Source organism: Aphelocoma coerulescens, chromosome 1A, assembly GCF_041296385.1.
Source record: "Aphelocoma coerulescens isolate FSJ_1873_10779 chromosome 1A, UR_Acoe_1.0, whole genome shotgun sequence".
Classification (NCBI taxonomy): domain Eukaryota; kingdom Metazoa; phylum Chordata; class Aves; order Passeriformes; family Corvidae; genus Aphelocoma; species Aphelocoma coerulescens.
The window spans coordinates 52,283,500-52,299,135 of NC_091014.1; the positions used below are offsets into that span (position 1 = coordinate 52,283,500).

Sequence of the window (15,636 nt, forward strand, 5' to 3'; positions counted from 1 at the left end):
GGGGCCGGGCCGGGGCCGGGAGCGTCTGGCAGTGCCCCGGCGACAGCGATGGAGGCGATGGTACTGAGCGGGCTGGCCCTGGCGTTGGCGCTGCCCTCCGTGGCCCTGGAGAACGGGCTGGCGCGCACTCCCCCCATGGGCTGGATGTCCTGGGAGAGGTTCCGCTGCAACGTGGACTGCCAGGCGGATCCCCGCAACTGCATCAGGTCAGCGGGTGGGGCTTGGTCGGGTCGAACTTCAGGCCCGGGATGGCTCTGGCACCTTCTGCGTCCCTGGGACCACGGGGTGGATGGTGCCTGGGAGGCGGGCGGCTCAGATGCCCCGGTGCTGGGCTGGAGAGTCCCCAGAGCTGAAGGATGTGGCCAGGCTTTGCAGGCAGTCGGGGAAACGCTTCCCCCTCAGTGAGGTCAATAAACACGGATAGGGTTTACATGGGAGCCCTGGAGACTCTCCTAAGGCTCAGACCAGCCCTCCAGCGCCCCCAGTTAACCCGAAAATCCCTCTGCCTGCCTGACCTGGTGAGGCGCAAGGGTCGCAGGGTCTCAGCCTGCCATGTCCCCTCCATCCACAGTGAGCAGCTCTTCTTCGATATGGCAGACCGGCTGGCAGAGGATGGCTGGAGGGAGCTGGGCTATGAGTACATCAACATTGACGACTGCTGGTCTGCCAAGCAGCGGGACGCGGCAGGACAGCTGGTTCCCGACCCCAAGAGATTTCCCAGTGGAATTAAGGCTCTGGCTGACTACGTGAGTGCCTGCTGGGGGCCGTTGGGGATCTCCGTGGCCCCATGCCACCATGGTGGGAGAACTGGGAAGGAATGGAGGACCCTGGTACCTGGGAGACATCTTGGATCCCTTTGTTTGCTCCTTGCAGCTCTCTTCTCCTCACAGGTCCATTCCAGGGGCCTGAAGCTGGGCATTTACGGTGACCTGGGCGTCTTCACCTGTGGGGGCTACCCAGGCACTATGCTGGAACACGTGCAGCAGGATGCCCAGACCTTTGCAGCATGGGGCGTGGACATGCTGAAGCTGGATGGGTGCTACTCGTCTGCAGAGGAGCAGGCAAAAGGTAAGAGTTCACCAGCCTGTGGTGTTCCTCCCCCTGGCTTTGGTTGGGGCTGCTGACCCTCTGCAGAAACACTTGTCCAGACAGTTCTTCCCTTGTGTCTCCTATTGCAACTCTTGGGAAAAGAGGCAAGAGTTTGTGTGCCCTGGAGGTGGTGTAAGGCAGGAAGCCAGGCTGGCCTGGGATACCTCTTGCTGGGTGGGCTGGGACAAAGGCTGCAACCGGGACATGGGCTGCTGCCAGCCACCCCCTTCACTGGCTGTCATCTTCTCTCCCTAAGGATATCCAGAAATGGCGAGGGCCTTGAACGCCACGGGCCGCCCCATCGTCTACTCATGCAGCTGGCCAGCGTATCAGGGGGGTCTTCCCCCCAAGGTGAGGGTTTTCCCATCCGTTGGCAGGTTCCCATGTCCCCTGTGGCCTGGACGAGCTCTGGCTGGAGCTCCAGGAGCAGGGTGTTACACCTTGCTTATTTCTCCACCCCTGGATGGTGCTGCAGGTCCCCAAAGGGAATGTGGTCTTCCTGGCAGGCATCTGGGGACACTTGGGGGTCCCAATATGGCTAGGTGATGGGAGTTTGTGGGAAGAAGGCCCTGGGGTGTACCTTCTTCACCCTACCCAGATGGCGTGGGCTTGGTCCTGACAGTCTTCTTATGAAACAATCCTGTCTGGTTTCAGTGCTTGAAATAGGATAATCCTCCTAGTATATATTTCTTGAGAATTGGTTGCACTCACATATTTCCTCTTTCACTTTTTGAGTCAATCCTCAGCTGCCCTCATTCTTGTAGCTGATAGCTTATCATATTTCCTCATGGCCTCTGTGGTTGTTTTGCCAGACATCCTATCGTACTGGCGTGTGCCCAGACATTGTGGGATATGACTCTGTCTTGCCTCCTTACCCTTCCCTCCTTGCCCTTCTCCAGATTCCTCTGCCTTTCACACACTTTCTGGACAGTGCAGCTCTCAACAATTCAACAGTGCTGCCCCTGCTCCCCTACCTGCAGAGCAGCTCTTTTTTCCCTCCTGCCTGACCCTGTTTTCCTCATCAGGTGAACTACACCATCCTGGCAGAGATCTGCAACCTGTGGCGTAACTATGATGACATCCAGGACTCCTGGGACAGTGTACTTTCCATTGTGGACTGGTTCTTCACAAACCAGGACGTGCTGCAACCGGCAGCTGGCCCTGGTCACTGGAACGACCCGGACATGGTGCGGCTGGGTGGTGGCTGCTTTGACCCTGTCTGGGGATGAGGAACTCCAGGGATCCCCTTCTAGGGGTAGGGCAAGGGAAGAGCTCCAGGATCAGGAGCCCTGTTGCTGCAGAGGCAAAGCTGGTGTTGCCCTTGCCAAGCTGTGGGAAAAACCCGTGGTTGCAAAGAACCCTTCACCACCTGAGTTTACCTGTCAGGTTCTCCAGGTGTTCTTGTCCTTCCCTGCACAGCCTGAGGGCAAATAGTGGTGATACAAAGGATGTTAATGAGTGCATTTGAATGTAAGTTGTCAGCAGGGATGAGATATCCCAGTGGCTGTGGTGGCAGTGGTGGACTGCTTAAGGGGAAGCAAAAGTGTGTGTGAGGTTTCCCTTGTGGGTCCCTTCAGGAAGCAGCATCAGCAATGACAAGCAGACAAGTTTCTAACCTTCTTCTGCCTCTTCCATTTTTTCACCGTCTCCCTTCCAGCTCATCATTGGAAACTTTGGCCTTAGCTATGAGCAGTCACGCTCCCAAATGGCCTTATGGACAGTGATGGCAGCTCCGCTCCTCATGTCCACGGATCTCCGCACCATCTCCCCCAGTGCCAAGGAGATCCTGCAGAACCGCCTGATGATCCAGATCAACCAGGACCCCCTGGGAATCCAGGGGCGCAGGATTGTCAAGGTTAGGGGGAAAGCAGATGCATTTGGGAGAGCAGACAGAAGTAGCACAGAGCATCAAAATAAGGAGGGAGAGTGAAGTGATGCAGAGAAACAAGAGCAGGAGAGCTGTGGGAGTTGTGGGCCTGCTGGTGTAGCAGCCCCACAGGGCAGAGTCAGAAGTTACACTGGTCCTAGCAACTCTGCCTCACCCACCTATCCCCACCCCAGGAGAAATCCCACATCGAGGTGTTTCTGCGCCCGCTGTCCCAGGCTGCCAGTGCCCTTGTGTTCTTCAGCCGGAGGATAGATATGCCCTTCCGCTACACCACCAGCCTCGCCAAGCTCCACTTCCCTGAGGATGCTGTGTATGAGGTGAGTCCCATGGCACATGGATCCCCCTCTTCCCAGATCTCCTTGCATTTTGGGGAGAGTGAGAGGGAGTACTCTCACTCCCTGCCTCTGGGATGAAGGGGCAGCTGCCCACTGGGTCCCTCTCCTGTTGGTCACTGCTGTGCCCTGTCCTGCTATGCCATGTCAGTGACCACAGCTAGACCCCAAGATGTGGAAATGCTGGTAGCTCCATCTCTTTCTTTCAGGTACAAGATGTGTTTGTTGGGAAGATCATCGGGGCCTTAAAGACAGCAGACAACTTCTCAGTGGTTATTAACCCCTCGGGGGTGGTGATGTGGTATCTCCGTCCCATGGCACTCGTGGTACAATCCCGGCATGTCAGACATCAAGCCCCTGGCGAGGATTTCCGCCCAACCCTTCTGTGACGGGGCCCAGGGGATGGGGTGTGGACCAGTGCCAGGGTGAGCTGTGAGACCCCAGGGCACATGGCTCCTCACTACACAAGTGCCTTCTGCTGGTGAGCCCAGCAGTGCTGGGCAGTGAACATCCCCTGGTACCAGCCTGATGATGTCTGCTCCATGTGCATAAATTAGGAATTCTTGTTGCCCACTGCCTAAGGGTATGCAGAGCATAATTCCTCAGTAATTGCAAAGCCTTTTGAGATCCTCTTGTGGAAGATACCATACAAGTAGAGTCCAGCCACTACTGAAGTTTGTCAGCTCTGACCTGAGAACTTCATTGCTTTGAGCTGGGTACTACTGACTGCTGCAGGGGCTGTTTGAACTATACCTGTAGAAAGGCTTTGGGTGCTTTTGTATCTCCTAGGGTTGTGACATGCCCTTCTCCCTTTTCGCCCACCCTCACCTCCCAAGTGTGTGATGGCGTTAACCTCAAGGATCAGACTTGGTCACCTTCTTTCTTTTGCTATAATCAGCTTGGTTTAGAATAAGGGGCTGTCAACAGGGTTGCATCCCTCCCATATATCCTCACCAGGAGCAAGAGCTCTTGAAGGCATAATGGGCCTGTGCAGTGAAGCTTTGCTTGTAGGCCTGATCCTGCTGCCACAATCCTAGAGGCCAGCACTACTTGAGCCTAGCATGGGTGCTAGCATTGTGTTAAAGCCTTTCTAGTAGAGGTTTACAGCAGAGCAGAGCAAAAATCTTCAGGAGCCATGCTGTGGTACGCACCAAAAACCACAGAGCCATAGCACATTGTGTAGGAGTGCTGGCAGGAAGATGCTGATCCTCCGCTGAGGTGGTCTTTTGGGTTGGGTGATGGTCACAGGTGCCTCCAAGCTGAAAGTTGCATCCTTCTTGCTCCAGAAGGGAATTTCTACTAAAAGGATGATCAGGTCCTACTCCATCAGGCTGAAAAAACAGGATTCCTCAGGGAAAGGCTTCTTCTCCCAAGGGCAGCAAATCCACAGCTCTATTCTGAGAAGGAGCCTGCACTAATAAACTGGAAGTGAGTGTCAGGAGAGACTCTAAAGCCCTCAACTGCTTCACCTTCATACAACAGACTACCTATGGAGGAGTTCTAGGTGACACAAGATTAAGCCTCAGACTGGGGAAAGATCACATTTTAGATTAGGGGGCAAAAAAAAAGTTCTCCTATTCATCTGTGGGAGGGTTCCTGGTCATCTGCCCACTCTGATTCCTACAGGACCAAATGGTTGATTCTGGCCCCTTCCAGAAACTTTCTCTGGGTGCAGGGTCAAGATACTGAACACAACGCTTGCAGTTCTAATAAGGAAGGACTTGCTAAAAAACAAGGAGCTGGCTTTGTTCTCGGGGAGTGATGGAGGCAAATTGATATTGAAATAAAGGGAAGCAGATCACAGACTGTCTCATGTTTTAGTGTTGCTAGCTACAGCTGCTTGGTTAATGTAGGATTACATGGTCATTACCACAAAACAGGAACAACTATGCTAGGAAACAGAACTGGTTTCCTGTCAGAACCTGGACTGATGCAGAGTAGGAAATGGCTTTCCAGTAGTTACATCATGTTCAGCAGGGCAGCAGCATTCCTTGGCACAAGAGGAAACAGATTTTACAGTCCATAGCCAAATGCCATTTTCCCCATCATCTATTTATTTTTCCATTGATGGAAGAAAAATTGATAGTGAGGAGTTTCTTTTAAAGACTTTAAAGGCCTTCCCTCTGGTGTAATGTACATAGAAGAGATGCTGTGAATGCAGCTGTAGTGAGTAGCAGTGTGGTAACATGGCACCTGCTACATGCAGTGATGGGACATGAACATGTGCCAGTTCTGGATACCTGGGCATAAGTATAGCCTTCCAACCTTCCCAGGCAGCAAGGATAAGCCCCACGTTCTTCACTCCCACCAGTTACTTGACTCCAGGTCCAGCTTAGCCACATACCAGGGAGAGAGAAGTACAGACCCACAACTGACCCGAGGGAACAGCAGCAGTAGTTGTAGGTCATTCCAGCCTTCTGTGCAGTATGCAAGAATTAAGGTCAACACACCACAGACACAACAGTGAACTGGCAGATAAAGGTATCAACACTCCTGTATTAAAGTGCAATTCAAAAAGTTACAAACATTCATGGTTGATTTTTTTTTTTAAATACAGAGTTGTTAGAATATCTCTAACTCAGAAAAAGTATTTATAGATAAGGGAACTTACTTCCTCCCCCCGTGGAACTGCTTTAGGAATTCATACTTTTAAGTTGTGCAAACCTGACTTACAGGAGAGCCCTGCCATACAGGGAAGTAAGAAGGAAAACACTCCTTCCCCCTTCTTGTGAAGGTAGGGAGGCTGTAGGAAGAAGTACAATCACCCTATATGTAAAGGATCACAAGGGTCTCCACCAGACTAGAGACTCTTTTCAGAGCAGGTTTAATGGCACTATGTCCTAAAGAAAAAGGATAGGTTGTGGCTGAGCAGCCAGAGTCTCTGCAAGAGAGCCAAGCATTAGTAACTCCTACCCAGACAGCAGTTCCCAGCCGAGGGCACTGCACCTGTGAGCAACCAACTCTGGGATTACACCGCCCACATTGCTCAGATGTGGGCACACACGGCCTGGCTCCAGCAGCTGACGGAAAAGATGAAGGCCAGTTTTCCCCGTGGAGGTAGCACACAGCGCAAGTTTGCTCAGCAAGAGGGAGCCAGGGCTGCAGGACTTGTCTCCTGAAAAGGCTAGTGCCAGGTCATCTTCCTAATGTAACATATTTTGCTCCAAGGCAGGCAGCCTCCTGTGCAGCACTTGACTCCATTATGTTTGAAGAACGGCTGCTTGACACAGGATCATTGCGCAGATATGGGGCCTGCTCGGACAGGGAAAGGAAGACGGATCCTCAGGCCTGCCAGTCTATGAGCTCACTGCCCTGAGGCACACCTTTGTTTGCTTCTCTATTCAATGGCTACAAGGACAGGCTGATTGGGGCCCATCCCCTTCCCTCTTTCGTAGCCAAATGCTTTGGCATTTCTTAAAATGCACTTCTCAAGGTCATCACCCCTTAACTGTTAGTCCAGGAGCCACATACTTCCAGCACAATACAGGATTTCCAAAGTCCCATCTCACACTGAATTGTGCTAGAACTTAAGGAAGTTTAACACCTTTCTAGGGCACCCGAGGATCCATGCAGGGAACCCCATGGCTCTCTACACCTTTCCTCCTGGACAGTGCTTCAGAAGTCAAAAGTTTGGCATTCCAAGTTGTTTTACTCCAACAAGATCCCAGAGCCTTCACATTTTAGTCCTAGATTAGTCATGTGATACGGTTTAATAAGAAGTCCATCTCTCTCCTCAAGCCAATGGCAGGGCAAAAGGTTAGTCCTTCAACCCCATGAGATAAAGCAAGTAAGTAGGAAAGTGCTGTTGTCCTGCCTTGTATTGCCACTGACTTAAATGTTTAAGGAGGGCAGGTGCTCAGCTGCCCAGCGCTATATCTATTGTAGAGAAACAGAGATCTAGAGATATGCTAACTTGAGGGGTACTAACAGCCAAATTGTCTTCAGGGAGAGAGAATGTGTGAGACTGGCTGCAATTTCCTTCTGTTAGTTGTTCTTCTTATCCTCAGGAGGTGCATAAGGAGGTGGCTGATCCTGGAAGGAGATACAGTAGAGTCAACAACCATGTTTGTTTTATGACCAGCTCTTCCCAGGCATTCCCAGGCTTGGCTCACCAGAAATGAGTGTCCTGCAGTGAGCTACAGACAGAACCAAGTGCTATGGTTTAAGCTGTTATTTCATCACACCATTCCTCTCCAGTATCAGTTATGCTCCATGATACATGCTGTCTCCAAAACGTTTCTAGGAAAGTCCCCTCAAAACCAGGTAACAAATGGTCTACTGCAAATGGGCCATTTAATCTGTTTTAACAGCCATCCTCCCTTCCCTTCCAGGGCTTTGTCCCTGTTGAAGCTCATAGCTCTGACCCAGCAGACAGCAAACCCTGGGCTTGGGGCCAGCTTTGCTGCTCCATCAGTCTCCAGCCTGCCAGAGCCAAGCAAGGCAGTCAAGGGCACAGCCAGACTGTCATGTACCAGATGGAGGCTACACACAACCTACTGGCTGCCACTGACTGAACAGTAAGAGATGTCCCTGTCTCCACGCAGCCCAGAAAGAAAGCAAAACAGAAACCCACATACTCTCATCCTTAAGTGACCTGTTCTTCTTTAACTCTCCTCATTTTCAGGCCCAATGGATGCAGCAAGCTCTGTGTTTCCTCTGTGCCCATGCAAGTCTGTTATGCCTTTAGGAGTAAGACAGGTAGTAAAGGGCCGTTACTGCATCAATCTTAAGGCCTTCCTGCTTTCCTTAACCAGCCTTCTTCATGGGATCAACATCCATGCCTCCCTCCCAGAAAAATGCATACTTTCTGTGCATGTTCAACATGAAGGTACACTAGACTTTGCTAGGAATGCAAAGCACCATCTCTAGTGACAGAGGAGGGAGTAGGCACATGAAGACCAGGCATGGTACTCACCATGGGCATGTACACGTTGTGTGGGTTGGCAGGGTTGTAATATGCACTGGAAGCAGCTTCCATGGCCTTACTGCCTCCTGGAAAGGAAGGAAAAGAAGCCACCTTAAATTCTGAGGCAATGGCCCTAGCCCCAGAGCCTTCTCCCCAACCAGTGCTCTTCCAAGGAGGCAACAAAGGCCCAAGGAGCTGACAGGAACTGCAGCAAGCCAGCTTAGAATTCAGAGCAGCTCAGGAAAGCTGGCAAGCTGTGCAGTGCAGGGCTGAGCAGCTCCCTACAGAAGATGTGGAGCTCTTGCAACAACAGCTTCTCCACCCCATGCTGTGCCCATGCCACCCTTAAACCAAGTCCCCAGGCACCCTTTTGCACCCAGACCCTGGCAACCGCCCAGTCCCATTTACCTGGCATCCCTGGGCTCACCCAGGCTGGGGGAGCTGAGGGGGCTGAGGGTCCCGCAGGAGGTGCCCCGGAGTAGGGCGGTGGAGGTGGCACATACATGGGGTTCATGTTTGGAAGTGGTGGGTAAATACCTGAAAAAGACAACACCAGGCTGATGCTTTGGACCACGGATCATGGGACAGAGGGGAGAGAGCTCACAGGCCTGACAGCACATTAGCTGTGGACAAGAGCACTGGTAAGGGAAGCTCCCCAGGCTTGGCACGGATGCAGACAGCAGGGATCTGATAATTTGCTAATGCCTGTCATGTCAGCAGGCAATAATTCTCTACCAAGCAGCAGCACAATTTGCAAACCACATTTTCATGTAGCTAGAACTATAGCAACACATGGGTGTGATCAACAGCATGTGACAGAGTTTTCAAGGACAAGGATCCTTGATGGAGACAAAACAACAGTAACCCTCATTGTACCACTGTCATTTCTTCACAGCTAATATCAGAGCCAGTCATCATTACACAACTTCCAAACCTGGAGTCTGGGCGTATGGGTATCCCATGGGCTGTGGAGCAGGTCCATAGGCATGCATTGGAGGTGGTGCATAGGGATATGGTCCGTTTGGTGGCGGAGGGGCAGCGTAGCCTCCTGGCACAGGTGAATAGCCCCCGGGGGCAGGTGGGGGGGGTGCATATCCTCCAGGAACAGGGGTGTATCCATAGCCAGGGTTCTGCAGAGGAACGCCACTGGAAGCTAAGGAATACATGTTTAGTAAGCCAGACATCTTTTCTTAAAACTAAATGTACAGAACAGAATGAAAATAGTCCTGTTAATGCAGCACTGTTTCCCTTTATCTAGATTCACTGTATAGTCCTGGCATAGCTCTGTGATTGAAAAGCATTAGTCACAGGGTGCTAAAGGAAAGCAGCTGCAAAAATACAACCTCACAGGTCCCAGTCCCACCACAGAGCTCCCACTGCTTGAAGAAAAGACCACTCTAAAGCAAGTAACAGTACAGTGTTTTTTCCTTTTTTTATAAACTTTCTTTCTGAAAAAAAATACATTTTAAAATGCAAATTTCTTTAAAAAGAAAACTTTATCAGAAAAAAAGGTACTTGTTCCTCCCTTTGAAAATTTTAAAAAGAAATTATTTTTGAAACCTATTTTTCCCCTCTCCTAATGTGCACATTAACTTCTCCCATCTTACTACACTACAATAGAACTGAGCTGAGGGTAGATAAGTGAAGCAATTTTTCACCATCATGTATTTCAACCTTTTTCCAGGAGAAATAAGGTTCTGTAGAAAAAGGTGGTTCACCTCAGAAGCCCAAACCCCAGAGTATTCTGACTGCACAAAGCATTAAGATGAAATAAAGAAAAAGGATTGGAAGGGAAACCAAAAGTTCCCCTGGAAAGAGAATAAATACTTTGTTGTGGAAGAGGGCATAGGGTACCTCTCTTCCCATGAAGTTCAGAACAAGCACACTTGCTTACTAGCTCAGCCAACCATGGGGGAACCACAGGATCTGAAAATCCCTTACCACTAGAAGCAGCTTTGAACATCAGCTGTCCAAACTCAATGGCTCCTCCACTGTTGAAAGTCAGTTTAAATGTCCCCTGACCTTCCCAGCCACCTAGAAGAGAATTAGAATGGAAGCAGACTATTAGCCTCCTCAGTACCAGCCAAGACAGCAAAATTGTTTATACTTCAATTATTTTTTTTCTTCTTTATTTCAAAACTATTTTGCATCCTATTATCAGGGAAAAAGAGTCACGGCACTGCTATCAGACATCCCCCAAAATAGTATCTCAAGAGGATCAGGAATTTATTTTTTTACACTTTAGACGTTATAGTCATATAGAAGCAGCCTACTCTAGATACAATCCTGTTTTGCTCTTTCCTGAAAGCTTTAATGGAACCTAATAATGAACAGTGTAAAGACTGAACATTTGTTTCACTGAGGATTTTAACTGAAAGCCCTCAGATGAAGTTTTATTGATGTCCTCAGTGAACTACAGATCAGCATCTGAAACTCAAGCTAGGATTTAAATCAAATACAACATCTTTAATCTCACTGACACACAGGAGCTGACAGAGATTATTAAATGCTGAAATATAATAGCAATTTAAAAAAAAAACAATCAAGTAGGCGATGTCTTGCAAAGTAAGAGTGCTTTGTTTTGTTGGGGCTTTTTGGGTTTTGCTGGTTTTTTGGGGGAGGTGCTTTGGGTTTTGGTGTTAAAAATACGTGTCATTTAAATGTAAGATTTATCTTCCTTGTCTAACAATTAAATTAGTATAAAGAGAGATCGTCTCTTGGGGATAAAGCAGAAATAAAGTACAGAAATATAACAAAAGAGTCCCTCATGGATAAAGTCATTCCTTTGGAGATTCACCTTTGTAAAACCACCATGTTAGTATGACTTCAGCCCAAGATTGTGGCTGATCCACAACCCCCAGAGGACCCAGTCACTTTAAAACATTGTTACAAACAGAAAGCAAAAAGCATAGACCCTCCAGATGCCATAAAAACGCACATCAACCAATTCCAGGGCTGAAGAGGGAAGAAATTTGAACCAGAAGCCATGTTTCCAATCTCTATTTCTCTTTTGCAATTCCCCTCCATGTTTGGTCATGAACACCACTCTTAAGTCTTACCACAGCTTCATAATCAAATTGGGATCAAAGCTAAATCAATGATGGACAGCAGACTCACAGATCCATAAAAACCATACCCAAGTGGCTGCTGACTTTTCAAAACCAAAAGTGCTTGCTTATTCTAATTCTATCAATAGCATTGATGGTGACTTGGTCATTTACCCACCCTTCCAGGTCAAAGACAGGAGAAAAACAAGCTCATTCAAAAAAACTGAGTAAACTTGACACACCCAGCAAGACAGAAGAATTAAACAGAAGTCATCCTGGACAAGTCAGTTCCTGGCCTGGGGGCAGAAAGTAACACAGTAGCAGTGGAGTGAAGTACAGGAGACGGAGTTACCTCAGTGTGGACACACCAGCTATACCACCCCGGCTACTCTGCCTCTCCTGTGCACATAAGCTGTCTGTCTGGTGTTCAGCAAAAAACGCCTTGTGATACTTGGCAAGAGTTCAATCTACAAAGCACAGGCACATACCTCCGGCCTCAGCTTGGATCTGTCCTTTGATGTAATTGGCAGCGAAAACAGGCTGCTCAATCGAGCATCCTTTCACCAAATAAAATGGCATCATGAAAGACAGCATAGGATCCTTGCCCTTGGACACAAAGATCATCTGCAAGACAGGAGGGAATGCTTCTGAATTACTTGAATTCAATAAAGAGAGTGATCATGGAGTTCTCATTGTATCAGCATCCCAAAAGAGGATAACTTAACCTCTAGTATGAGTATGCATTGAGTTACTTCACAGCTTTAATACTGGGGATCCCCAACAGATTTGATGGCACATGGCTCACTCACTTGAAGCATGTACATTCCAAAATAATAAACCACTTAAAACACACCTGCATGTTTACAGAGCTTTACTGTTCTGCTTTTTAAGGATAAGCTATGAGAGTCTGCAAAGAAAGTATTATTGACTGACACATTATATGAAATACATTCTCTAGGCAGCGATTTCCAGGACTGTATGTGCCTTTGCAGGTAATTGGGATTCTGACATAGGTATGAACTATCCCATTTCCACGTTCCCTTCTCCTACCTAGTGCTGTCAGTGGTTCCTTCCACAACAAAAATCCCTTCCTCTGTCATCAACTAGGTTTCTGGTTTAAAGTTTACAAGATCCCTTGAGAAAGAAGCAGCCCTGCTGGCATCACTTACCCTGTAAGGGGTGAGATACAGCATTCCTTTCTTGGTGCCTTTGAAGATTTCAGGCTTGCCTGTCACGTCACTGAAGGAGAGTTCCACATCTTTACACTGTTTGAGAACACTGCAGGAGGAATCAAGACAGGTTGGAGAGACAAACTCGGTAACAGCTCCAACACATACCCCTATCACACAGGGAGGGGAATAGCACAGCAAAACTCTAAATATTATCCCAAAGTCCTGCTGTGGGCCCTGCCATTTTGACTTTGAATAGAGAGGGATGATTTATGTGGAGTGGAAGAATTCATCCTCTCATCTGAGACAAGCCCTGCTCCTCCTTCGCAAAGGGCACCTTTAAACAACGGGAGGTTTTCTGTCTCTAAGCTGTCAGACTGAGGAATTCCACTCTGCACACAAAGACCCTCAGCCCAAAGACCAGGGCACAGAAAGGGCTGATGTGTCAGAAACCATCCCCTTGAAGCCAAGGTGTAATCTTAGAGCCCTCCCAGTCCATGCTCAAATCAAGTCCACTGCACTGGAAAAAGGCACTGCTGTAAGACCACACCCACTGTGCAAACTGAGGAGGTGGCTGCACTGAAACCCCCACTGCTGACCCTGCCTCACATGACTTACTTAAGTTTTTGTAGTGAACAGTACTGTGCTAAGGGATGAAACAATGAGTCAGTGATGTCAGCAATAAGGATATTATTGTTGGATATCGGAACATTGGTGGAGTTTGCTAATGACAAAGCCAGATGAGAACTGTGAACGCTGCAGGGTCATGGGTATGGAGGTGCGTGAAAAACTAAATATATTTTCAGAAAAAAAGAGAGTCATCTTGGGAAAGCATGTCACTGAGTCTATGGTGCAGATCTAAATGTACCACATAGTAAGAAAATCTGCAGAATAAACAAAAGAACTTTGGGGGTGATAAACCTTCAGCATGTTACAGTGGCAAAAGACCGTGAGGTGCTTTATGGTTCAAGATCATGGAAAACAAAGCCTAAACCCTAAACCAACACGAGCCTGAATGGGCTGGATCTAAAATAACCCTTATGTATTGTGCTCAGCATACAGCAGAAGTCAAATAAAGTCAGGAAACTGCAATTCTTTGGGGAAGGGAGGAATCTGCAGGGCCACCATATGGAAAAACAACCAAATGTCCTACAGTTTCAGGTTCTTTGCTCTTTAGGGAAAAGAAGAACACTGCAGATGTATCTGAAAAATGCAGCTGAGAAGGAAGGTATTGAAAAGTCTAGCTTTGATGAGAAAAAACAACCTGACCAAAAAATTCTACTGGGACATTACTTCATAGCTGAGCCAGATGCAGATTCTCAGACTGGCTGGAAGGGACAGACTTAGGAGACAGCAGAGCTCTTTCCATTTCCAAAATGCAAGGAGGAAACATTTATTCTAAGCTACATAAAACCAACTTTTTGACAGCTCTAATCTTACCAGAACACTCCCTCAATCATGCTGTAGCAGCATTTCACGTCATTTTGCCTCACTGGGAAGAATTTCTGTGTAGTCATTGTAATGTTTACTGCTTTGCAGCTACTCACACAAGCAAGTAACACGCAGCCACCACCACAGAGAGTAATTAGGCTGCTGAACCGGTCTGCACCTGCATGCCTGTCCAGGGCTGTCACAGGAGGCTGTGCAGCCTGTGGAACCACACTGCCCTCACCTGTGACTGAGCAGCACCTCAAAGAATGGCTTGAGAGCATAAAACCACACAATGTTAGGGGTTGGAAAGGATCTTAAACATTACTTAGTCCCAACCTCCCTGCCATGGCCATGGCCATGGCCACCTTCCACTAGACCAGTTTGTTCAAGGCATTACCCAACCTGGCTTTGAACACTACCACGGTTGGGGCATCCACAGCTCGTCTGGGCAACCTGTTCCAGTGTCTCACACCCCTCACAGTAAAGAATATCTTCCTGTCTAGCCTAAATTTCCCTTCTTTCAGCTTGTACCCATTACTCCCTGTCCTAGCACTGCAGTTCCTGATGAAGAGTCCCCCTGTGCCTTCCCTGTAGGTCCCATTCAGATACTGGAAGGTTGCAATGAGGCCTCCATGCAACCTTCTCATCTTCAGGCTGAACAGCCCCAACGTTCTCAGCTTGTCCTCTCAGAGAAAGTGCTTCATTCCTCTTACCAACTTTGTGGGCTCCTCTGGACTTGCTCCAACAGTTTCATATCCTTCTTATGTTGGGGACCCCAGAGCTGGATGCAGCACTCAAGGTGAGGTCACACCAGAATGGAATACAGAGGCAGAACCACCTTCCTTGACCTGCTGCCCACACTACTTTTGATGCAGCCCAGGATTCAAAGGGTAGAGAAATCTCCTTTAAACCAGCATGAACTCAACATGTCAGAGGACTTTCCTGACTGAAGTATTAGGAGTCAGCTCCTATTCCAAACTCAACACAACATGGAGCATACTTTTGGAGTGTAATTTTCCTACTGATTGCCAGCCCCAAACCAACTCCTTTGATCCTTGTACTTCGATCCTTTACTGGGCCTCAGGTTTCTAGGATTTCTCTTGCCAGGATGCTGGGAGCATCCAAACACAACCAAACTGAAGCCCAAGTCCCTTAAGCCGGTCTGTCAATCCCCACTCGGGGCGAGAGCAGGCGTCGAGCAGCCGGCTGTGCTTCCATGGACAGGCGCTTCTCCGGGCAGAGAAACTTTGAATTCAAGTTCCTTACTTATGAATTCAAGTGATCAAGACTCCTACCTTAAGTAGTCTCTGCCTCTTCGACGTTAGTAACCTTAAAAAAACCCCAATTCCTTGACTTTTACAAGCGATGGCAGCCCCAGCCTTCACCCAGGACGCCTGCTGGAGCGGCTTTAAGGACCGCCGAGCTTCCACGGTGAAGACGGGGCAGCTCTACGGACTCCAGCCAGGCCTTCTCCCCACTACCCGCCCCAGCCCGTCCCCACCCTGCCAGGGAGCCCTTTAATAACGCAGACCCCAGGCCGAGCCGGGCCCGCGCGGCCGGGCAGGAAACGGGAGTTGCCCCAGCGGGAGCCTCCCACCACCGGGCCCCGCCATCCCGGCCCTGCTGAGGGGACAAGGGGCGAGGAGGACCCACCCGGCCCCACGACCCCCGCGGTACCTCTCGGCATTGGGGATGACGACACCACCCTCCTGCGAGTGGTTCCTGTTCAGCGCCATCTTTGCCCCGCCGGCCCCGCCCCTGACCCGGCGGCGGC

At 49.2% G+C, this 15,636-nt stretch overlaps 2 protein-coding genes across 2 annotated transcripts; one reads left to right on the top strand and one right to left on the bottom strand.

The window, feature by feature from the left end:
• Positions 1-5: 5 nt before the first annotated feature.
• On the top strand, positions 6-5,112 carry NAGA (alpha-N-acetylgalactosaminidase). The gene is made up of 8 exons (XM_069002583.1): positions 6-206; positions 572-746; positions 891-1,068; positions 1,346-1,440; positions 2,115-2,276; positions 2,747-2,944; positions 3,151-3,294; positions 3,519-5,112. Exons 1-8 carry the CDS (start codon positions 49-51, stop codon positions 3,696-3,698), a joined length of 1,290 nt encoding a protein of 429 aa, XP_068858684.1. The 5' UTR covers positions 6-48; the 3' UTR covers positions 3,699-5,112.
• Positions 5,113-5,785: 673 nt separating this feature from the next.
• Positions 5,786-15,636, bottom strand: WBP2NL (WBP2 N-terminal like). The gene is made up of 8 exons (XM_069002624.1): positions 15,540-15,636; positions 12,432-12,540; positions 11,751-11,886; positions 10,157-10,249; positions 9,150-9,368; positions 8,624-8,752; positions 8,225-8,301; positions 5,786-7,341 (listed from the first exon to the last, which is right to left on the bottom strand). The coding sequence occupies exons 1-8, from the start codon at positions 15,596-15,598 to the stop codon at positions 7,294-7,296; spliced, it is 870 nt and encodes a 289-aa protein (XP_068858725.1). The 5' UTR covers positions 15,599-15,636; the 3' UTR covers positions 5,786-7,293.

Coding starts and splice junctions, on each gene's coding strand:
- NAGA (XM_069002583.1), top strand. CDS start 49: ATGGAGGCGATGGTACTGAGCGGGCTGGCCCTGGCGTTGGCGCTGCCC. Junction 207..571: donor GATCCCCGCAACTGCATCAG/GTCAGCGGGTGG, acceptor CTCCATCCACAG/TGAGCAGCTCTTCTTCGATA. Junction 1,441..2,114: donor AGGGGGGTCTTCCCCCCAAG/GTGAGGGTTTTC, acceptor TTTCCTCATCAG/GTGAACTACACCATCCTGGC.
- WBP2NL (XM_069002624.1), bottom strand. CDS start 15,598: ATGGCGCTGAACAGGAACCACTCGCAGGAGGGTGGTGTCGTCATCCCC. Junction 12,541..15,539: donor GTCATCCCCAATGCCGAGAG/GTACCGCGGGGG, acceptor TTCCTCCTGCAG/TGTTCTCAAACAGTGTAAAG. Junction 11,887..12,431: donor TGTATCTCACCCCTTACAGG/GTAAGTGATGCC, acceptor CCTGTCTTGCAG/ATGATCTTTGTGTCCAAGGG.